This window comes from Gopherus evgoodei, chromosome 3 (genome assembly GCF_007399415.2).
Source record: "Gopherus evgoodei ecotype Sinaloan lineage chromosome 3, rGopEvg1_v1.p, whole genome shotgun sequence".
NCBI classification, from domain to species: Eukaryota; Metazoa; Chordata; order Testudines; family Testudinidae; genus Gopherus; species Gopherus evgoodei.
The window spans coordinates 17,376,371-17,401,165 of record NC_044324.1 but is presented as its reverse complement, the minus strand read 5'-3'; the positions used below and the strand labels follow the sequence as shown (position 1 = coordinate 17,401,165).

Genomic DNA, 24,795 nt, shown 5'->3' with positions numbered 1-24,795 from the left:
TGCTTAAGACTTTTAAAACTAGATTGGACAAAGTGCTAGGAAGCAGATCCACAGAGGTTTTCAGGCATCTAACTGCCACTGAAATCAATGAGAATTAGACACCTAAACACCTGTGAGGATGTGGGCCTATTTATTTTACAAAACAAGCCGGTATCGGCTCCTAGAAAATGGATTAAATTAAGGCTGTCTATGCTGCACTTTCGTTGGTTAAAACTTTTGTCGCTCGGGGGGTGTGTGAAAAAACACAGCCCTGACCAACAAACGTTTTACCAATGAACAGCACTGGTGTGGACAGTGCTTTGACGGCGGGAGAGCATCCCGCCATCAAAGCTACCGCCCCTTGCTGGGTGGTTTTATTTTGTTGGCAGGAGCTCTCCTGCCCACGAAGAGTGGCTACACTGTCCGTGCCTCACAGCTGCAAGACTTGCTGTAAGCTGCACAGTGGACACAGCCTAAATCTTCTTACCCTTGTACCTCACTGGTCTCTCCCATGCTCTCTTATAACCAAGCCTATTTTCAGAGGTGTAGCCGTGTTAGTCTGGATCTGTAAAAACAGCAAAAAGTCCTGTGGCACCTTATAGACTAACAGACTAATTCGAACACGAGCTTTCATGGGTCAATATTCACCCACGAAAGCTCATGCTCCAATACATCTGTTAGTCTATAAGGTGCCACAGGACGCTTTGCTGCTTTTACAAGCCTATTTTGTAGCCCTGACATTAGGTGTCAAGTAAGCAATCGCTATTGTTGCCACAAGAAGGATGACCACATGTCCTGATTTTATAGAGACAGGCCCGATTTTCGGGTCTTTTTCTTATACAGGCTCCTATTACCTCCCACCCCGTCCCGATTTTTCACATTTGCTGTCTGGTCACCCTAGCCACAAGGCTGTTCTGTGACTGGAAATGGGAGGGGAAGCGAGATGGGTCTAGGCGAAAACCTCTCTTCTGAGCTGTGCTCCACGTGCTGAGGCGATCCCAGCCCCACCGCCCAGGGCGGTCATGCCCTACCAGGGCGCAACGTTTCCATGGAGCGCAGCTAGGCCGCCCTGGGGCGCTGACGCGGGTGGACGTTCCCTCGTGGGACAAGGCCACTTGGCGGGACGCCTCCGCCCGAGGGCACTTGGATACCGAAGACGGCGGCGGCCGCGGCCGGAAGTCACGCTGCGCGGATGCTCCGCCCCAGGCCCCGGCTCCAGCGTCACCTAGCAACCATCGGAGGTGGCCTGAGGCCATCGTGTCAGGTGGGCTGGCGAGCGGGCACCACGGCACCAGCCGGCGCTGGGCCCAACCCCGATCCAGGCAGGCTCAATCCGACAGCCGTAGGGCTGCCCGGCAGTTGCCGGTGTATTTCCACGCCGCGCTGGGGGTGGGTGAGCGTTTTAATAGCACTCGGTTTATTCTACGTCCCTAGCAAGCCCCGCTTCCCCCTTGGAAAAGCTCCCTGTTTTGATTTGCCTTCCCTTTTAAGTCAGGCACATCTTCGGGCGCTCTATTCTGCGCCCCAGGGGAAGAAAGGCCCCGTTCTCCCAAGATGGCGGCGCTGGCAGGTGCCCTGGGGGCTCTGCGCGCCGCTAGCTCAGAAGGCCCCAAAGATGGCGATGCTGGCAGAGCGTGAGTAGTGGGACTGCTGCGGGGGTTACAGCCGGCAAGGCGGGTGAAGGGAGAAACCATTATGTGTCTGGGAAAGGGAGCTACCACTCTCTACGCAGGAGGGGTGTGAGGAGAAACCATAGCCGCTGAGGAGGTGGACACCACTAGGGATGGGGGGGGATGGACTAGATGGAAGGAACTATTCTGAGGGGTAGGGAGATACCACTATCCCTCCGGGGGGTGGGGGCGCCGCTCCATGCTGCGTTCCTGTGTCCCGCTGGGTGATTTCCCCTCTGGAACCCTGGCTCCCAGCCCCGCCCGGGGTGCTCTGGGGCCCCGGCCCAGCCGTGGGGCTGCTGGGAGGAGCCCCTGGGCGCTACCAAAGCAATGAGGAGGGGGGAGGGAGGAACGTGCCTTGGCCCAGGCATTGGGGGAGCGAATGGGGAGGCCCCTCTGGGGGTCCTGCCTGCTGGGACCCTCTGTGGGGCCTTGGGCAGGGTGGGCACTGGGCCCCAGCCCCTCTGTGGTGAGGGGCAGGGTGCTGGGTGGGGGCTGAAGTTGTGTTGTTGGGCCAGCCTGGGGTTGTTTCCCACACCAGCGTCTCTCTTCCCCCCACCCCCACACTAAAAGAGCCACCCATCAGAGCGGAAAACACTTCTCATCCTGGCCTTGGCGTGTGCCCCGACACTGCACTATGGTGTGAGTGCGCACAAGGATGCAGTGGTGAAACACAGCCGTCTCTGGCGAGGAAGGGTGGCAACCGCTTAACGACGCACAGCAATTTAGGACAGGAAACGAACACTGCCTTATTCCCAGTGTTAGCAAGAGGGATTTTCTGTTGTCAGAACAAAACTTCGTAGTATCTGAGTGAGAGTACCTTGACTGTGTTAATACTTATACATATGGAGAAAGTTAAGAACATACTTGACATAGTCCCGCTGAACTCAAACAAGATTTGTGCTTAATGTTAAACATTAACACTATAGAGCTTTTGCATAAGGGGGGTATATGTTCTTGTGGGAGAGGCTTTTTTTAAATTGAGTGTGCGGTAAACTATTATCACAGTTTGATTATTTAATGCTGCTGGATGGTGGAATCAAGTTCGAGGTCTCAGTACATATCTTCAAAGCACTCAAGGGCCTGGACCCAGGATATGGAAAAGATCAACCAAAGTTTCAAGATAAAGACTGTGGTCAGCAACTTTGCTCTTCTGTTGCAATGGAAGTCTCAAAGGCTATATCTACGCTGACAACTGTATGAAACAAAGGGTAGGAATAAATGGTCAGTTTTCAGAATGGAGAGAGGTAAATAGTGGTGTCCCCCAGAGGTCTGTTCTGGGCCCAGTCCTGTTCAACATATTCATAAATGATCTGGAAAAAGGGGTAAACAGTGAGGTGGTAAAATTTGCCAGATGATACAAAACAACTAAAGATAATTAAGACCCAGACAGACTGCGAAGAGCTACAAAAGGATCTCTCAAAATTGGGTGACTGGGCAAGAAAATGACGGATGAAATTTAATGTTGATAAGTAATGCACATTGGAAAGCGTACTTCCAACTATACATATAAAATGATGGGGTCTAAATTAGCTGTTACCACTCAAGAAAGAGATCTTGGAATCATTGTGGATAGTTCTCTGAAAACAACCACTCAGTGTGCAGCGGCAGTCAAAAAAGTAAACAGAATATTGGGAATAATTAAGAAAGAGAGAGAAAATAGGACAGAAAATATCATATTGCCTCTGTATAAATCCATGGTACACCAAGATCTTGAATACTGCGTGCAGATGTGGTCGCCCCATCTCAAAAAAGTTATATTGGAATTGGAAAAGGTTCAGAAAAGGGCAACAAAAATTATTAGTGATATGGAACGGCTTCTGTATGAGGAGAGATTAATAAGACTAGACTTTTCAGCTTGGAAAAGAGACGGCTAAGGGGAGATATGATTGAGGTCTATAAATTCATGATTCGTGTAGAGAAAGTAGATAAGGAAGTGTTGTTTAATACTTCTCATAACACAAGAACTAGGGGTTACCAAATGAAATTAAGAGTCAGCAGGTTTAAAACAAATAAAAGGAAGTATTTCTTCACACAATGCACAGTCAACCTGTGGAACTCCTTGCCAGAGGATGTTGTGAAGGCCAAGACCATAATAGGATTCAAAAAAGAACTAGATAAATTCATGGATGATAGGTCCATCAAGGACTATTAGCCATGATGGGCAGGAATGGTGTCCCTTGCCTCTGTTTGCCAGAAGCTGGGAATGGGCAACAGGGGATGGATCACTTAATGATTACCTGTTCTGTTCATTCCCACTGGGGCACCTAGCACTAGTCACTGTCGGAAGACAGCATACTGGGCTAGATGGACGTTTGGTCTGACCTAGTAGGGCCATTCTTATGTTAAAATCCTTCTCAAAACTCTCCTATACCATGATGCCTACAAAAAATTTGACACTGGTCAGGGTGCTGGTGCACAGAGTATGCTGCCTATCATGCTGTCCAATATTGTCATGTCGTTTCCTTGTACTGCCCTGTCAGTCTGTAGCCGTCTGTTGTCTCTTGTCTATTTAGATTGTAAGCTCTTTGTGGCAGGGACTGGTTTGGTTCTCTGTACAGCACCTAGCGCAACAGGGCCTGATCCATGAGTGAAGCTCCTAGGTATTACGTATCAGAGGGGTAGCTGTGTTAGCCTGGATCTGTAAAAAGCAACAAAGAGTCCTATGGCACCTTATAGACTAACAGACATATTGGAGCATAAGCTTTTGTGGGTGAATACCCACTTCGTCAGACTCAAAAAGAATAATCTAAAACAAGAGACTACAGATGGATAGATGAGAGGGCAGGGAGAGGATGCCTAGAACAGTAATGTTATTAGCTATCTCTTAGTGCAGTTTAGCAGCTGGAGACACGGAGGAGAGCCATTAGCACATCACCAACTAGCTCTCGGCCCATAATTATTGAGTGCTCCATGGACCACAGTTTCAGAACTGCTAGTTCAGCTTCACATTCAGGTCTGCAGCTGGGCAAAAAGGTGCACAGAACTGGAGTTAGTGGAATAGCAAAAAGTATCTGAGTCAATGAAATTTTTCTCCACTGGATGGTGCTGCTTGTCCAGGATATCAGTAGCACCTCCATAGTGTAATTCTCCAGGGGCAGTTTGGTACAGCAGAGTGCTAGTGTGGGAACTGAATTACTTTTCGCTTGCAGGATGATAGGTAGTTTACTTCTTCATTTTGGAAAGATTATAGTGAACAGACATCTCTGGCAAAGAGAATTGTTCTTTCCAAAACTCATTTGGAGGAGAAGGGATTTTTCACTTGGAGGGTGGTGAAGTGCTGGAATGGGTTACCTAGGGAGGGAGTGGAATCTCCTTCCTTAGAAGTTTTTAAGGTCAGGCTTGACAAAGCCCTGGCTTGGATGATTTAGCTGGGGATTGGTCCTGCTTTGAGCAGGGGGCTGGACTAGATGACCTCCTGAGGTCCCTTCCAACCCTGATATTCTATGATGGCTGCAGCACAGAGGTTGGATTCCTGGCTCTGCCACAGATTTCTTGTTGTTTTTAACTAAGTCACTTCACTTCTCTGTGTTTGAGTTTTCCTATCTGTAAAATAGGACAAACACTTCTACCTCAGAGAAATGTGAAGATTAATACCTTGTCTGTAAAGTGATTTGAGATCCTGTGATTTAAGGTGCCAGGAAAGTGTTACAGATTTCAGCTTTGAGAAGGTACTCTACTACGTCTTGGAACCAAGGGTCTCTGGGGAGTGTGAACTGTAAAGCATCTTAGATATATGTGGCAGCTTTTCACCTGTGTAGGATGTACCTATTTTAATTCCTCCGGTTTTGTTAAGCCATTATCCTGCATAATAGTTACAAAAGGCAGAAGAGTAGGGTTCTGCAGATGTTATAGCTGGTAAGAAGTGCTGATTACAGGTGGGATTATAGTGATTTGAGGAAGATGAAAGGAGAACAATGATGAGGAGACTTCAGGCTAAAGGGGTAGAGGAAAAGGGATAATGTAAGGCATGGAATTGGGAAGGAGGCATTAGTGTACTTGAAACCTTCCGTATGTGTGTGACTATGTCCTCTTGAATTGATCCTCCTAAGCTGCACTGGTTGACTTTGAAAAGTACAACCTTCTGTGGCTTAAAGGGACAGTGGCCAAGATTTTCAAATGTTGTGAGATTCAATGTTCAGTTCAATTTTCAGAGGACTGGTGATCATTATTTTTTGAAATCAGGTTTCTTTGAGGTGTGTTAAGTTGGTTTCCCAAAATCACTAGTTAGCTTTGTAAATTTTGACCAGCATCCACATAACTCCTTTTGGTTGAGATTTTCAAATTAGCCTAAGGAGGTGAAGTGCCCAGTTCCCAGTGAAGATCTGTGGGAGTGTTAGGCACTTGGCATATTTAGGCCCTTTTGATCATCTCAGCCACTTTGTGTTTATCTATAAACACAAACAATCCCTATGTTATTGGTATCACTATAGATTATCAACACTAACAGAGTTTTAGACTTTTCTCCCTTTACGCTCTATTAACTGCTTGAATTTTTACTCAAACTGAATAGTGAAAACAGGCTGGTCAGTTTCACTTATGGAAAAGCATACCAGAAGTCACACAGAGATCTCTCTAGAAACCTCTAAAGTTTTCCAGAGAATGAGATCCTTTCTACTGATATTTAACCATCTGATGGAATTTTGGGGTATTCCATCAGCAGGGTATAATTTCCTCTTAAATCCAATAGGACTTTTCTTGAGAGTGGTTTTCCTGTGCTGCGCAGGGTAGTTACTAGCTCTTCTAATGCTGCCTGGGAACTTTAAAGCTAATGTTAAAAAACACAATTTTGTAATTTTGTTCATCGCTGTGCTTTGTGGATTTTTTTTTTTTAAGTCAGAGTGTTTTTTAGAAGAACCAGAATTGGGTCGAAAACCAGATTGTAATCCTGTACTCTTGTTCCTATTTTCCACAGGTGCATTTAGAGGAATGATGGTCTTGTAATTAAAGCAGGGAATTGTGACTCGAGGGAATTGGGTTCAATTCCTGGCTCAGCCACAGAATTTTTATGATCTTGAGCAAGCCATTTGTCTTTCTTTGCCTCCATCTGTAAAATGAGGGGAATAATACTTCCTTTTTCTGTTTAGGCCCTGATCCTGCAGACAGTTATGCACATGCTTAACTTTGCTGTGCCGGCTTTACTTGATTGGTTTCAATGGAAGTTAAGCATGTGCATAATTGTTTGTAGGACTGCAAGTTTTTCAAAGCAGAGGATCTTTCTTACTTTGTCTGAGCACAATGTGGCCTTGATCCTCATTTGGAGACTCTAGGTGGGAGCAACTGTAATACAAATAATAATGTCATCTGAGTTCTCAGATAAATTAGCCATTCTCTGTGCAGCCCTTGAAAGTTTTCATCACATTGGTGCTTGTTCTGTACTTGTTTGAATAAGCAGGTGTCTGTGACTGGTTATGTTTAGTTTTTTTGGTTTTTTTTAATTAATGCAGTGATTAGATTCACTATATTCTGACATTCAGGGAGGAAGGATGGTCCAGTGATTAGGGCACTAGCCTAGAACTTGAGAGACCTGCATTTGAGTTGCTGCTCTGTCACATACTTCCTGTGTGACCTTGGGCAAGTCTCTTAATCTCTCTCTGCTTCAGCTACCTGTCTGACCGGTGAGGCTAATAGCACTTCCCTACTTCACAGAAGTGTTCTGAAGATAAATACATTGAAGATTGAGATGCTCAGATACTTTGGTAATAGGGACTATGTAAGTCTATTTTAGATTCTGTTTGGAGGGAAAATAATGTCTTGACTTTTTTTTTTTAATTGCATTATCAGCTTCTGTGATATTAAATGGAGCATAATATTTTTTTCCCCCCTGCTGTAGCCCGTAAAAAGCAGAAGTGGTCCGTGGATCCCAGAAACAGCGCCTGGAGTAAAGATGAATCCAAATTTGGCCAGAAGATATTGGAAAAAATGGGATGGTCCAAAGGAAAGGTAGGGTCTAAAGAGACGTAAGTGGACTTGCAGAAAAGCAAACTCTCCGGTGTTGCAGAATTTGAAATACTGAGAGAGATCTGGATACAGGAATTCCAGGCAGCTCTTAGGCCTATAGTTGATAGGGCCATATCCTTTTTAGTAGGTACTTTACTGTAACCCCCCCGCTACTGATTTCTGGATCTCTCCTGCTGTCCTGGTTCCTTTTTTTTTTTTTTTTTCCTGTTCTGCTGTCTTTTGATAAGGAGATGGGTGACCCCGATTCAGAACTGCAGGAGCTTCAGATGGGCCTCCCAAATTCTGACAGCTGCTTGGGGTGTAAGATGGAGCAGCTCCTGAAGCTTCTCTAACTTTCGACAGCTTTCAATGACCCTTGTGATCTGCTCTTCCACACAGAATAGCCAGGGCATTGCATCAAGCCACATCTCTTCCCACCCCAGGAATGCTCCTATGGTAGAGAGCTCTGGGTGGAGGCCAGTGATCTTCCAATGCCAGAAATGTTCTCTGTTGGCCAGTGAAGACATCTCTGCTACCTCTTTACAGTGGCTCAGCTTCTGTAGAGACCCCACAGAGCCCAGAACTGAGGCTTGTGTCTCTTCAGCATTTCCAGGTGCTAGTTACCAGACTAAACGCAAAAGAGAATGGTCTTCATTGTTTTTGTTTTTAAAGGCATATCTCATCTCGGGTATTCCTCATCCACCATTTATAAAAAAATAATAGTTGTGGCTTTCTTGAGTTTAGGAGACTCACAGAACTTCTGATGAAAGAAAAGAGGTACTCCTGAATCTCTCACAATAACTGTGTTGACTTGGGGAAGTTGCTTAAAGAAAAGAGGTTTTTAACTGGCTCTGATTTTGCACTTAGTTGCTGGAGCAGAATTTCACATACCAACTGCAACAGGGAGGGCCTGATCCCAAACCCATGGACATCAATGAGTCCATTGGCTTCAATGGGTTTTCTAACTGTCTTTAATTAATTTCTTGATTTGTAAGCACAAACGCACATTTGTTAGTGCTTTTAATCTGATGTGAAAATAAGTATGAAAGCCATGAAAATTTAAAACTGAGATTGAAAGGATGCTGTCAAACATTCTGCTCACATTGGATAAAATCATGCTGGCAAAAACCCCAAGCACAGCTGTTGCCTTTACTAAAGTGGACAGGAATTTTTTCCAAAGTGTCCTAAAACCATGCTATAAGTCCTGCCTACACTGGAATTACAGCTAAAGTGGGGAAGATTGGTTACAACACAGTCCCAATAGATGAGGCAATACGCCTGGTACGTGGTAGCAAGAGGAATCTGGCCAGCATAGTTTTTAAAACAAAATTCACTATCTGCTGGGCCCATGTTAGCAACAGTCATGTTTAAATATGAGTTATAGCTACATAAAACAGGTTTTCAACCATAGGCCTCATCTACACTACTCCCAAATACCGTGATGTGGCCTACGAGTGTTCTTATGTGACTTCTCCTTATCTGTGTGGGTAGGAAATAATAAACAGGCTAGGGAATGAGGTCTTATCTTTGATAGGTACCTTGGCTAAAACATGGTATCCTAGCATGGGCTTAGCATGTTTGGTTTTCCTGTCACCTGGGCAAGAAAATACATATTGGGCCCCAAACATATTTCCTTACTGAATTTAAACACTGTTAGTTTTTAGTATGGACAAAGCCAAGATCTGAAGTTCTGACTTGCCCACAGACTCTTCATGGACAAGCAAATAGTAACAAAATTATGTGTGAGAATGCAATGGAGGAAGAAAAAAAAGTAAGGAAATGGGTCCTGCTGAGTTCCAGTTAGTCCTTTACATTTTTATTTGCCTCACTCTAACCTCTCTCTGCAAGTTCAGTATTCTTCGTTTCCTGTTGGCAGTTCTTTAACTAAGCACAACAATTACATCTTCCACCCCTGAGGTGGATGCATTTCTGTGGTGAAAGAAGCATTCCCGATGTGTGCGCTCTCTTTCTATATTCAGAGTTGTAAAGCACTGCAGGATCACCTAGAAATGTAAGGTGGTGTCCTGATTAATCATGCACAACTCAGTGATACTACAACTTTGGTGTTTTGAGAGGGACATAAACAATAAGTTAAAAATACACAAATTCTCAATGTGCTGAATTAAATCATAGGCTAGAAAATAAATAATATAAATTGTATCTTGTCTGTAAAACAAATGGTCTTTCAGTATAATACCTATATTTATCTTTAGTGTCGCTCCTGAAAAACACTTACAATTTGTCTTATATTCTCATTAGGGTCTTGGGGTTCAGGAACAAGGGAGCACAGAGCATATCAAGGTTCAAGTGAAAAACAACACACTTGGTTTAGGAGCAGCCATAAATTATGAGGTGAGTACTGGTTAGCTTTGCTGCCAACCCAGGTAAGAATGTGCTGATTCTTGACAGCCCCTTTATGTAATGGGAAGGGAGTGAAATCTATCATTAAGTTTATGTGGTGTCAGGATAATGATGAACATCTCATAGAAGAGAGAAACCAGCTAACAGCAGTATTGGTACAGTTGTGTCCTCTTGGGTGTTTTTGGGGAGAATGTTGGAGTGAGGAGGCAGCAATGAATAATGGAGAGTAGGCTGCTCAGAGATGCCACTTCCCATAGACAACTGAAATGTTTGTTTGCTGGTAGATATCCCTTTATCTCCTTTTACTAGGCCTGGTTTTGTGCCTTCCTGTCATTCTGCTCCCTATTCCTGGAACAGTCCCCATTTCCCGTTGGTAGTCATGGGTTTGCACAGAATGTGGGAGTGAGCCCTAAAGGCGCTGTCTGAGTCAACATCTGAACTGACTTTGTGTGTTCTCATCTTTTGTGCTGCAGGAAAATTATGTTAGCATTTCCTGCCTGTAGCTGAAAACAACTTGCCCAGACTGGGGCATGACAGAGCCAACAACAACTCAGTATTGTTTGAAGACTTTACAACCCAATTCGTAGGCACTTGGAGCGAACTTAACGAGCTGTAGTTAGTGTTTCTGCCTGTGAAACTTTAGGGGATTCCTAGTTATCCTTTGGTGTTTCGAGCTAGAGGATGTAGAGTGAGACTCTGATAGACCTTTTGATAGGATCTTTTGCCTCTTATTCACTTGGGTGCTATTTACAGGACAACTGGATTGCTCATCAAGATGACTTCAACCAACTTCTGGCTGAACTGAATAATTGCCACAGGCAAGGTGAATCAGGTATGTTAATACTTCGCTATATTGGGTGCTGGAAGTTTCACTGAAAATTTCTTCTATTTTTCATTTCTTAAAAGGCAAATTAAGGTCCAATCCTGTGGGCTGGCAATACTTCTTGCATGATGCTTATCCCCCTTCAACTCTCATTAAAATGAATGGGAACAGAGGGCTCAATGCCACACAGAACCAGGGTGTTAATTTTGATGAGAATGCATATGAATTACATTAAATTCCATAGATTGTAATGGGTAGGGCTTTTCAATAGAAAAGGCAGACGGGTGTGTTTCCTTTATCTGATGGGATATGCAGAAGCAGCAGTTGGCCACTGAAAAACAGCCTGAGGCAGTTCAAAGGCGTGTGACACAAACATTCTCCATTGGCACACTTTACCTCTTGTCAGCCTTATTGATGAAGAATTGTGTCTGGCTTTTACCTAGTGGCAGTTTCTTCAGCGTTTCCCTTTTTCTGCCCTTGAGAAACTGCTGTTTGCATGAGCTGGGGTCAAAACCTGTGTACTCTTGAAATATGGTGGGGTAATGTGATTTAGTTGGGCGAAAGGGAAGGACATGCAGAAGCAGGAAACTTGTCAAAAATGTCCGAAAAGAGCTGTCTCTTAGTCTCAGAAAGTACTTGGGCCTGATCTATGCACATGCTGGTTTAAATAATAGGCACAATCTAAACTGATAGAAGCAAGATTTAAAACAGTGCAAACGTCCACATAGTGCTGCATAAGTTTAACTAACTCGATCTACCATCCTGCCTTTACTTTGACTGGGGCAATTTTTATGTGCTGACAATCCGTTGGGCTCCAGGTCTGTAACCATTAGTTCCCTGGTGGAGCCCCATTAAAGTCATTGGGGTTCTGCCTGGGTGCAGCATCTGGCCACAAATTATCAGTTGCAATATGTTGGCCTTAGTGAGTTTTTTCAAAATATTCAGTGCAAACTGTAGCTGCTAATGAATTAATCCTAAAAATGACAGCAAAAGTGTGGGGTTATTTTGGAGTTACAGGGAAGATCAAAATCAGTTTTTGCAGTGGAGAAACTACAACCTCCCCTTAATAAGGGCTGCGACTGGTATCCTGGTCCTCAAACTCTAAGGGCCAGATTTTTAAAGGTATTTAGGTGTCTAAAGATATAGAGCGGTGCCTGGGTCATTTTCAAAGTGCCTAGTTCTTAACTACCATTGGGTTTAGGTGCCTTTAAAGATCCCACTGGAAACCTCTCTACATCTTCGGGAATCTGAATACAGTTAAAAATCTGATCATAAAATCCTACTGAGCTACAGGAAGATCCGTTAGCTGTAACCCCTTGGAAGACCCTAATGGAGCTACAGGAAGATCCGTTAGCTGTAACCCCTTGGAAGACCCTAATGTTCTTTGTAAGTTGATGCCATCCATTAAGTGCTTTCAGTGGTGGGCAAGTGTCACTAACCCCATTTTTACAAATATGGAAACTGAGGACCAGAGAGGCTTAAATGGCTCATCCAAGGATGCACAGTGAGTCAGTGACATTGAAGAAAGCTGTCCTGGTTCCTAGTCCAGTTCTATGCTGTGCTAAGTTTTGAAGACCCTTGATCTCGAAAGATATTTATACTTGGCTCACCCCCATGGTATCTGAGCACCCATTTAGTTGTTCAGTATTCACGAAAAGTGAATAGGATACGGACATAAAGCAAATTGTTTTTAAAATGGGGGTGAATATTTCTGCAGCATTCGCCCAGCCCTCATACTGAGTCTCAGTAGTCAGTAGAGGAGGTGATGATGCATCTCTCCAGTGAAAGCTCCATAGATAAAATTCCTGATATTGGATACTGCAGTTCCACCTTACAGCCACAAGAGGGTGCTGATGTCACTCTTGCTGGAAGTGTAAGATTGCGATTGACGCTCCACTGAGAATTCTTATTTGTGAGAATGTTTTGTGTTCCCCCTGGATTAGACAGTAGTGGACTCACAAATGCGTCATTGTTTCCACACAGAACCTGTCTTTGAGGGCTTTCAGCTCTGTCTGCAGCAAATTCTTTATAGCCTCAGATTTGCTAGACCTATGAGTCACTAGTTCCCCTCATTATTGATTTTCAGTTTAAATGCAGTAGGGGCTGGATGGTTCAGGGAGTGATCATGGGCTATTAGCTTTTCCCCTCTAGGTTGCTAGTTTAACTCCAGCTCAGTCATTCTGAATTCCAGACAATGCCACCTGTTCTAGTCCATGGAGGGTAACGGGCTTGCACAGGTTCACCAAGGGATTAATTTTGTCTGCAGATCCTTGATTACAGGTGAGGGTACGTGAGAATGAAGGAATCCAGCTTGGTTCTTGGTACCCAGGCTGAATCTGCAGGCCTAGCAGTTAGAAAATACACAGTTAGAAAATACATCTTAACTTGTAAACTAACAACGATGAGGGGGATAGCTCAGTGGTTTGCGCATTGGCTTGCTAAACCCAGGGTTGTGAGTTCTGTCCTTGAAGGGACCATTTAGGGAACTGGGGTAAAAATCTGTGTGGGGATTGGTCCTGCTTTGAGCAGGGCTTTGGACTAGATGACCTCCTGAGGTCCCTTCCAACCCTGATATTCTGTGATGATAACACTTCTGTGATAGTATTGTGGTAGCAGGTAGGAACCCTAGTCAAGGACCAGGACCACACTGTTAGGTGCTATGCGAACACAGAACAAAAAGCCGTGAAGAGCTTACAGTCTAAGAATAAGATGAGACAACAGATGGGTACAGGCAGATGAGGGAGCACCAGGAAACAGTGAGATGATATTGATCAGCAGCATAGGCAGGGTCTCTGCACATCTGCAGCCTAACTGTTATCAGGGGTTTTTTTTTTAAGCATCCCAGCGTAGGAGTTGGGGGTGAACAATGAGGTAGCTTTGTGGATGTTTATGGGGAATTCCTCTGAAGCGTGTGGGGCAGCATGAGAGAAGGCATGAAGGTGCTTGTTTGAAAATTGAATAAGTGGACGATGGAGACTGGCATGATGGGCTGATCAGAGGTGAGTAGCAACCTCTTGATGCTAAATGAGAGATGCTAGGTAGGGTGGGAATTGGCCATGAAAAGCCTTGGAAAGGAAGAGAAGCAGCCTGTGAGTGATTGCACTAGAAAAATGAGAGTCACTGAGAGATGATCACAAAACCTCACAATGCAGTTTCTAGCCACTTTTCAGGGTAGTATCCTAACTTAACGTCGATCCTATATATCAGTGTGTTTGTCTTCAAGAATTTCTTTTAGATGAATTGGTATGGTGGGCAACAAATGATAACAACAGACTCTATCTAGGGGTTGTGCATAAAGACATTGTAAAGCACTTAGAAGCAATCAGGTTGGTGGGCCATTGTTCTAGGCACTCTTGCCATATAAATGTTTAGTAACAAGGCACTGTCCCTGCTCTGAAGAACTTGCATCTTTTTTCAAATTACTTTTATGACAAGTAGGGGTAACAATAGCTGGGAAGTGGGGTAATAAGATCATCTGGTAACGTATCTTGAACAGCACTTATCGTACTCCTTTGATGTTATGTTGTGACCGGTTGTTGGGACGTGACCCTAAATTGTGGTGTTAAATATACTGACATTTGAGTTTAGTGGTTAGCGTTTGTCTAATGGAAACATAACCTTTGTGTTTTAGAGCCCTCTAGTGAGCAGAAGAAGACATTCAGTCTTGAAGAGAAATCCAGATCCTCCAGGAAACGTGTTCATTATGTGAAGTTTGCAAAAGGTATGGGGCACATTGTTGTTCTTTCATGAACTGCAGGGTTATAAATATCTATGTACCAGGATGACACATACCCTCTGACTTACATTTGGCATTAGACACATCCATGTGGCAACCAGCTTTAAATTATAATACAGCCTTCCTGCTTTATTTGTCAGTTTTTGTTGGCTTTAGGCTGATATTCTTGAATAATTCAATCATTGTCTGTAGGAAGCTGCTATTTAATAAGGAAGGGTGACTATTTTGAATGGTATAAAAGAAAAAACACAATGGTCCACGTGTTGAAAGAACTAACTAAAAGTTGTTGCTTGGACATCTGTACAGCTATATCCTGTGCAATCATGATAGCCCCTCTTAGTGATCATGTGTATAAGATCAGTGATAAGCTTACACTTGATTGCAGTAAGAGGAAAGTCCTGTTACCAGGTCTTCTCTCTATCGTTGATCATTGGTCTAAGTCGCCCAAATAATTGAATTTAACTCCTGAAGTTTTGATTTTTTTTTCTTGGTGATATCTTGATAACAGCCATCCTCTGCTTCTGGCTTTTTTTTAATAGTAATCCTATTTCTCTCGTGTGTGTGTGTGTGTGTGTGTGTGTGTGTGTAAGTAGATAAAAATGTCATTGGAATCGATTCTACCCATACATACTCTTTTCCACTAATGGGTACTTTGTTAAAATATAATACCCAGTATAATGTTGTGTTACACTAGTGAATACATCACATAAAATAGTGGCAGTTGACATCTGAATGGGGGCCATATTTTGGTATTGGGGCTCCACCAAAGACTGCAGCTAACTTTTGGTGGCATCTCAAGATGTCACATCACTCCTCCTTTCTTCCCCTTCCTCTGCTTTGTCTACCACTCCTGTATTCAGACAGCGTAGTATGCAGATAAAGCTTATTGTAGGGCCTGAAGCATCATTGCCCTGCCCTTGAAAACATTTTTAGAGACCTGTGAGCTGGGGCAGTCTGGTACTTTCCAACGGTAGAAGTTTTGCTCTTTATGAGCCAAGATTAATCCCCACCCCACCTCCCAGCCTCGATGGCTACATTGTATCTAGAGAAGAATACAGTGCTGTCAGAGGCAGGGATATCCAGCGAGTGTTCGAGGAGACGCTTTCTCCCTGCACTCGCCCCGTCTGTAGGGGGACACAGAGCATGCGTCCCTCTAGCTTGGTGCAGCCTTCTCCACTCTGCTGCATCCAGTCAGCAGCATGTCCATCAAGGTGGAGGGAGAGGGGGTAGGGCCAGGACTCTACCCCTTCCCTGGCCCCTTTGGGATGACTTGAGGGAGTGCAGAGAGACATTTTTTGTCTGTCTGAGGACAGGCACTACAGTGGGCTTCTTGTGCCCCTTTGCTGCCTCATCCCTACCCATTCCTCCCTCTACAAAAGGGCCAAGGACAATCAGCATTTAGCATGTTGTCCCTGTCTCTCCCCCAACCCCCAAGGCTTCTGGAATCCCACTGTTCACTTTTGATATTGTCCAAATGAATAATGACTGCATTTCTTTGCTCTTCCCTCCCCACCTCCCCAGGAAAGGATCTCTCTTCCCGCAGTGAAGATGACCTGTCCTGCATTTTTGGGAAACGACAGAATACAAAAACTGAGGTAAATCATATGAATGTAGGACTGGAAAGGACCCCCTCGGTCATCAAGTCCAGTCCCCTGCTATCACAGACAACCCTGTCATAAAAGCTCATTTATAAATGTACCAAGTTCCATCTCAAAACTAGTTAGGGCAGTGGTGTGCAACCCGCGGGCTGCACGCCGCCCATCATGGTAATCCGCTGGTGAGCCGTCAGACAGTTTGTTTACGTTTGCACGGCTGCCTTCAGGTCCCAGTGACCGCGGTTCGCCGTTCCTGGCCAGTGGGAGCTGCAGGAAGTGGTGGCCAGCATATCCCTGCAGGACAACAGGCCAGTACGTCTTTCTTGATCGTGGGTTCAATAGTGTAAATCATTCCTCTTCCTTTAACATTTTTCCCTTTAAAGAAACCTATGCACATATCCAAATGCCTTGGTGAAAGTGAGATTTTTACGTACTCTTCAAGAGCAATGGCTTTAAAGCCCCCATTAAAGTTCTGAATGGAAGGGCAATCTTTTAACTGTTGGTTGAAAAGAGTGAGTTTAGTGGATGTTTTAATGATCTACTGCGGGCATGGTATAACTTCTCTACAAATCGGTCAGTATTAAGAATTTTGTTTTTCCTTTTACACTCTTATTTGCAGTATAGAATGCATAGTAGCTATCTTTCGTTGTTCGAGTTGCAGATTATGTACTTACTGTAAATATAAAGTACAATAGTTAGCAAAAACTGACCAAACTCAGCAAAACAGCAAATTGTTCTTATATTTTCAGAAAAGAGCTGAATATTTACAAATTCTAAACCTGAGAAGCTTTTTTAATGTCACCTTAAATATGGTGGCTTGGTTTTCACTTTTGTTGTTTGGTATGCAATACGCGCAGGCATAAATAAGTTCTGCTATTAAATATCTCCCAGGGACTCTTTGTTCCTTCAGGGAGGTAAAATGTGAAGTCCAAATTGGCGCTTATAGACTCACCGATGTGAGTTTTGTAGGTCACAGCTAGGTTTGCACTTAATGTTTCAGTAGCATTTTGCTGTTATGGGGAGGGTGTCTGTCTTATGAGTATGCAGTGATTCCCTTGTGCAGGAGCATGACTAGTGCAACCAGGCAAGGGTTTTGGCAATACTGATGATCACTAGCGTGCACACACAGAAGGGACAAAAGAACGTGCCACAGGAATTATACTGCTAATCCTGTGGGCACTCTAAAGTTGGTTGTGGTTAGAGGGAAGTCTGGAGCCTATGTTTGAACTGAGAGGATTTCTTGAATACCGTGTGATGGAGCTAGACTATGCAGAGCCTTGTGCCAGCTCCAATCCAAAACATTTTAAAGCTGTTCTACAGCTTCACGGGAAGCCAGTGACAGAGAGCTTGGGAATAGTATGCTAGGAGATCCTGTCTCTGGTGAGTGTTGTAACGGTAAAGATCTGTAGGCTATCAAAACTATAGCACCCCCTTGAGATTGCAGGGTGTAACCCAAACTACGATACACTGCCTTGCTGTTCCCCTAGGTAGCTTTACAATTTTTTTTGGTTTTAAATAAATGAAATCTTGACAGGGAGAGAGAGTGGGTATCAGATCTGCTTCTTATGATAAGAATTCCCCTAACTGAAAGAAAAGCGCTACCATTAATTGAAATAACTGAGGCTAGAAGAGACTTAAAACCAGGAACCGTCCTGTCTTGTCAGCAACTGAGAGTCATAATCCAGACCTTCATTTTGCAAGCACATCATTTGGCCTTGATGGATAACAGTTTGGGGAGACTCCATCAGCCGCAATGCAGCTGGTCTTAATGATCCATTAATTTATTGCAGTTTTGAAATTAGCTTTTGGACTTCAAGTCTATAGCAGCCACTAGCGGCCTAAGCTATCATATGCCTTCAGTAGTTGAGCCCCCTTGATTAACCTCTCCTATTAGCTGTATGGCCATGGGTCCTCTTGCTGAGGTGCTGCCACCTGATAGCTCAAGGTGTAGCAGAACCTGCTGGGACTTGCCGTCTTTTTATGGTCTTCATCACCACATTAAATTTAAGGAACTCGTGGATCACATTTTGCCCAGAGTTACCCAAAGAGTGATCTCACTGTAGAATCATAGAGCTATAGGTCTGGAAGGGACGCTGGGAAGTCATCAAGTCCACCCCTTGTGCTGTGGCAGGACCAAGTAAACCTAGAGCATTCCTGACAGGTGTTTGTCCAACCTGCTCTTAAAAAAATTCTAGTGTTGAGGATTCCACAACCTCCCTTGGAAGTGTATTCCAGAGCTTAACCACCCTTAGAGAGTTTTTCCTAATAATTTAAATCTCCCTCACTGCAGAATAAGCCCATTACTACCTGTCATAACTCTAGTCCCAGATTTGGACCTTAGCGTCCAAAATATGGGGGTTAGCATGAAAACCTCCAAGCTTAGTTACCAGCTTGGACCTGGTACTTGCTGCCACCACCCAAAAAATTAGAGTGTTTTGGGGCACTCTGGTCCCACTGAAAAACCTTCCCTGGGGACCCCAAGACCCAAATCCCTTGAGTCTCACAACAAAGGGAAATAATCCTTTTTCCCTTCCCCCCTCCAGGTGCTCCTGGAGAGATACACAGACACAAGCTCTGTGAATCCAAACAGAGTGACTCCCCCTCTCCGTTCCCAGTCCTGGAAACAAAAGCACTTTCCTCTTCACCCCGAGGGAATGCAAAATCAGGGTAGCAAATCCAACACACACAGATCTCCCCCTGATTTCTTCCTCCCACCAATTCCCTGGTGAGTACAGACTCAATTTCCCTGAAATTTCCCAGAAAAGAAAACTCCAACAGGTCTCAAAAAGAAAGCTTTATATAAAAAAGAAAGAAAAAATACATACAAATGGTCTCTCTGTATTAAGATGATACAATACAGGGTCGATTGCTTAAAAGAATATTGAATAAACAGCCTTATTCAAAAAGAATACAAATCAAAGCACTCCAGCACTTATATTCATGCAAATACCAAAGAAAAGAAACCATATAACTTACTATCTGATCTCTTTGTTCTTACACTTAGAAACAGAAGATTAGAAAGCAGAAACTACTTCTCCAAAGCTCAGAGAAAGCAGGCAGACAGACAAAGACCCAGACACCAACTCCCCTCCACCCAGAGTTGAAAAAATCCGGTTTCCTGATTGGTCCTCTGGTCAGGTGCTTCAGGTGAAAGAGACATTAACCCTTAGCTATCTGTTTATGACACTACCACTTCTACCTTCAGTAGACATGGAAAGCAATTGATCACAGTCCTTTTTGTAACATATTTGAAGATTGTCAGGTCCCCCCTCAGTCTTCTTTTCTCAAGACTTCATGTGCCTAGTGTTTTCAGCCGTTCCTCATAGGTTAGGTTTTCTAAACCTTTTATTTTTGTTGAGCTCCTTTCAGCTCTCTCCAATTTGTCCTAAAGTGCGGCATCCAGAATTAGCCGTAGTACTCCAGCTGAGGCCTCACCAGTGCTGAGCAGAGTGGGACCTCCCATGTCTTATACACGACCACAGTTTTAATACATCCTACAATGATGTGGTCTCTGCTACAATTCCTGGACACTGGGCATTTCCCTCATGTGGCAAAGAGAGAGCACTGCAGATGCTGTAATTCTCCTGGACAGTAGTTTATATCGGTTTCTGTTCAGAGAGAGAGAGAGTAGGAAGAGTCCTGGTGTCCATCGGACGCTGGTAGTCTCTGGTCCCTTGTCTTTTCATTACAGTTTCACCTTCTGCAGTTGCATGCTGTCATCTCTGCATGGGACAAGTCAGGACAGGTGGATTTAGGTGCTAGAACTACTGCTACCAAGGAGTCTTATCGCCTTCTAAAGCCTTATTGTAACCACGCTTTGTATAGTGCTAGTGCGTCTTGTATTGCTCCTGCATTCTCAAACCATGTGTACTTCAGAGAGATCCCTTTTAAGGAACTGGTAATAGAATGTCTAATATTTTGCCTCTAGTTCATAGAATCCAACTCAGGTCACTGAGTCATCAAAACTCTTCTACATGTAATAGCTGTTTGGTGATCTGTGTGAGGTGGTTTCAGTCCATTTCCTGCTGGACAACTGTCCATATCTCACAACCTCTAAGAAAGCATTCAGGTTAACTCAGTCCTTAGTACTAAATTCCCTTCTTATTCCTAGAGATGGTTCCACCAGCTCTGAGTCAAGAGATGCAGAGAAGCTTACATTGCAATTGCCTGTTACGTACCTATCCTTGAATAAATCTTCAGTCTTTTTCTGTCAGAGGTCTCAATGGGTAGTTGTGGGCACATTGCTTTTTCCTGAAAAGTTCTCAGGTGTGGGTGCCATGGGGTGCCAATCTGTCACCTTTCCCACTCTACCTGAGTCTGGGCCATTAGGAGGATTAGGTTATTAAGGAGGCATGGGGGCATTATCAGTATGTTGATGACACCCAGCTGTATCTCTCTCTTGTCCCACCCTCTTGATGCAGTTCAGCGCCTCAGCCAGTAAGATTGAGTTATGAGTCAGAGCAACCTGGTTGAAGCTCAGCGTAGACAAGACTGAGATGATGGTGGGCTGGGAGAAGCAGCTAAAGGAGATAGTGGAGATAATACACGTCCCTGTGAGGGAGTACATCCACCATTAGTCACTAGTGTTTGCAATTTAGGAGTGGTTTCAGCTCCCAGCTGCTGCTTGATGACCACGTTAGATCAGTCAGCTTTTTACCACCTGCGTCTGGCTAGGAGGCTGTGACCTTTCATTTCAAATGTTGACCGTGTCACTGTTATCGATGCTTTTGTCACCTGAAGATTAGACTGTTGTAACAAATTCTGCTTGGGGCTGCACCTTAAAACCATTCGGACACTGACGCTGACACAGAATGACGTAGCTCATTTAATGAGCGGGACATATCACTGGAACCATGTAACCGTTGAGCTCTGGGAACTGTATTGGCTGCCCATTAGGCTGCTTGTGGAGTTTAGGATGTTGGTTATACCCTGTAAAGCCCTGAATGGTCTGAGGCTACCTGCCTGAGGGACCACCTCTCTTCCTACCTCATTCTGCCTCCTCTGCAGTCAGCAGGGATGCACAAGCTGGATCCCCCTCTTTATGAAAGAGAGAGGTGGCTGGCAGTGCATTCTCTGTGAAGGCTCTGAGATTGGATCTTGCTTCCCACTCCCAGTCCCAAGTAGCCTGAATTTAGCCACCTTTCAGGCAAGCTGAAAAAAACACGTCATGTTGGGTAAGGTTTTTAGAGAGGGTTGTGTGTTTGCTCCCCATACCCATGAAGGGGTGGAAAGGCTTTTTGGTAGGTGTCTGGCTGGCTGAGATCTTGTTAAAGTGATCATGTCAGTGCTGCTGGGATTTCATTATATGTATTGATGATGCGAAGGTACCCAAAGCCTTTGATAGGCGTCTTTTTTAAATTATTTAAAATCTAAAATAAATGTTTCCTTCATGATAGATTGTGTGGTCAAACAAAGCCTTTTTAATAAACTACAGAGGGACCTCTGGAACCGTCTCCCTTCAAGTGAAAACAATGGCTGAGCTTTGGAGCTCACCTAAATTGGAAACGTCTGCAGTTTTCTCAGGGAGACAATGAGTGATCGAAAATATTGAATTGTAATTATGGCACTCTCCCGAGACCTGTGGTGGGGACCTGCTTGCAGGGCAGTGCCTGCCAGCCTTCTCCCCCACCCCCCTTTAATTTTCTCACTCGCTTCGGAGCTGGGGAGACAGAAAAACAAAATCCATTAGTTCCTATCTGGTTGAACTTCCTGGAACCCCCACTGTTTTTTTTTCTTCTCAGAATTTCCTTCCTCCATCCAGCTGTGTTTCCTGATGGAGCCTTATCACAGGAGAAAATACTCCTGAGTGTGACTGAGGATTTGGGAATGAATTACAGTCCCAGCTCATTAGCTAAACAACATGATTCTGACACTGACTAATTTTGGGGTTTAGGGGAGAAGCCCTGATTTGCTGGGATGCTTCTAATAAGTCAGATTCTTGCATAGAAAACTTGAGTGCTTTAAGCCCATCTCACTTCCATGTCTCAGGCTATCTGATCAGTAAACAGCTTCCTTAAATTATATTAACATAGATGTTATCATGCATGAGTTCCCCTAAATGGCCAAAGACTAGTTGCCCATTTACCTCCCTGTTTGGTGTGATCCCTTTCCTGTTCATCATCCGGAATTTTAGCCTTCGTCCCCATTGCTGTCTCACTTTTTTATCAGGAAATGGGCTTCTCACACGTTTTCCAGAGTTTCCTCAATTGAATTGCATTTCCCAGCAGTTATCAAAGACCTCATTGCCTAGTGGTTAGAATCAAGAACTTGAAAATGTGCCTAATCCTGGCTCTGCCATTGACTCACTGAGAGGCTGTGGGCAAACCCCTTTCTTCCTCTGTGCCCTGGTTTTCCCCTTTGTGAAATGTGAATGCTGATACTTACCTGACATAGGGTGTGTGAGGCTTAACTAATGTTTTCTTAGACTAGTCACAACTTCTCTCTGCATCAGTTTTCCCATCTGTAAAATGGAGTTAATACCTGTGTCACTGGGGGGTGTCAGGATTCATTAGCTGTGTTCTTCACAGCTTTGTCTGTGGACGTTAAATGTTGCATAAGACAGAAGTTGGTTATCAGATAAGAATTACTGATAGTGCTATTTGAGCTTGGCAAGATCACAGCTGGCACAGGGTGTTCAGAATGGGAATGTGCAGTACAAAAAGGATGCTGAAAAGCTGGAGAGAGTCCAAAATGAGCTTAGTAAAATGGCTAAAGGGTTAGAGGGCATGTCCTAGAAGGTGGGAGTGGAGCAATTGGATATGCTCGTCTTAGAGAAGAGGCAGAAGGAGACTATCACAAAGTCTATAAATATCTGGATGTGGGGGAGTAATAAAGGAAAAGGAAAGGCTTCTTCTATTCAGGGTGGTCAGAAGCTGGGAATAGAACAGGGAGCAGGCACTTAGTTAGGAAAAAGAAGACACATGCCAGATCTTCTGCAAGCTTCCTAATGGCAATGTCAGTGGAATACTCTCCGAAGGGAAATCCAAGCCCCTAAAGTAAATAAAGTCAAGAAAAACTGGATTTAATATGTCAGGGGTGGGGAATTATAAATTGGTTTATTTGAAATACCTCACAAAAATGTGGTGGCTCCCACAGCATTATCTTCCTTCTTCACTCTCTAGTGGTCTCTAATATGTATTGCATTTATTCTCTCCTGCTGTATTTATTTGATATTATAATATCCCCAGTATTCGAGGGTGAGGAGCTGTGACCCAGGGGTTGTGACTTGGCCCACAAGGGGAATTTATCAGAGATGAGATTAAAATTTAGGACTTCATGGCTCTCGGACTCTGAGCACAGGACTTTGTCTCATATGTATCAGTCAGCCCTTCATGTTTACAGCAAGAATGTTTAATGCATTCTGTATTGTCGAGGAGTAAATATTAGGTTCATTGCTTTTAAAGCAATGTTTAATATCAGTAAGGGAAGTAAATGAGAATAAATAGTCCTGTAATGAAGTGTCAGATATTGAATGGATGTTTAAATACTGAACTACTTCTATAGTAAACACTGACCAAACACTCCAGTAACAACATAGTCACCACTCAGACTCTGCTCACAGCTTCTGGTTTTTGTGATGGCTGCTCCTTGCAATTTGTACATCAGTGATGGTTTTTCATTTGTATCTTCAAAAATCCATAGTTGGGGAGGGGAGGGGAGGGGAGAAATGCTGATCACTTACAGTAAACTCTGGTAAGTGATTGACATGCACTCTATCACCCTATCAGTAGCCGTGGGAAATTGCTTTACGCTGTTAAATAGGAGAACCAAACTTTGAAGGCAGTGATTGGTAGGAGCCCTCCCTGTGAGCTGTTAATTTTTGTCTGCCTTGACCATCATGGTTTACTCAGTACAGATGATTGGTGTGTGTGCCTATATGTATAATTTGAGAAATTGAATCTTATGTAATTAGACCAGGGGGTGGCTCTAACGCCCATTAAAAGGCAATGATAACGCTTGTTGACTTCAGTGGGAGCTGACCATGTTTCCAGAGGCATAGGCACAAAGGGAAAGAGTTAATATTGTACATTCAGTCTTAAGTTCTGCATTTCCTGCCTTTTGACCATTTGAATGAATTACCTTAATATTACTTCGGAAAGAGAAAAGGTTTTGTGAATGTATTGTATTAAATCTGTGGCCTCTCAGATATTGCTACACTGCAAAGCATGGCCTGTGAAACTTCAGAGACAAAAGCCCCTTTGTCAGCTGTTAGCAGTATAGGGCCTTTGACCCACATTTGAGCACTTTGCCACTTGAGCAATTCTGCTGCATCCAATAGAGGGCAGTGTTACATACAAATACTAGCTAATTCGTTAAACTATAAATAGAGGGCCCAGTTCATCACAGCCTTGCACCTTGTGCTTTCATAACACCAGTACAAAGCAGTACTGGTAGCATTTTTCACCCATTTTGTGCTAGTGTATCCAACTGCCAGCTGCAGGGCAGCAGTGAATCGGGCCCCATAGTTTTTAATCGGGGTTATGTTTGGTGCTTCTCAGTACCGGGGCCGTTATTGCGGCAGCAATGGTAAACATTCCTTTATCTAGCATGGTATCTTAGCTCTTCTTTCCTTCTATCAAGAGAACTGCCAAGTATTGACGTTTCATTGCCTATTCTGTAAGCACCCTGTTAATCAACTGAGGATAAATTATTGCTGTTCAGAAATCAGCAGATAGAGAGACATCTCCCAGT

At 44.0% G+C, this 24,795-nt stretch overlaps 1 protein-coding gene across 1 annotated transcript in view; it reads left to right on the top strand.

Moving 5' to 3' along the window:
• The first annotated feature begins 1,297 nt into the window (after positions 1–1,297).
• PINX1 (PIN2 (TERF1) interacting telomerase inhibitor 1) overlaps positions 1,298–24,795 on the top strand; it is a 75,057-nt gene continuing 51,559 nt past the window's right edge. The window contains exons 1-6 of the mRNA XM_030555198.1: positions 1,298–1,613; positions 7,483–7,592; positions 9,849–9,941; positions 10,704–10,782; positions 14,405–14,494; positions 16,031–16,104. Of these exons, the coding sequence (XP_030411058.1) occupies positions 1,595–1,613; positions 7,483–7,592; positions 9,849–9,941; positions 10,704–10,782; positions 14,405–14,494; positions 16,031–16,104 (465 nt within the window). The 5' untranslated portion in view covers positions 1,298–1,594. The remainder of the gene's footprint in view (positions 1,614–7,482; positions 7,593–9,848; positions 9,942–10,703; positions 10,783–14,404; positions 14,495–16,030; positions 16,105–24,795) is intronic.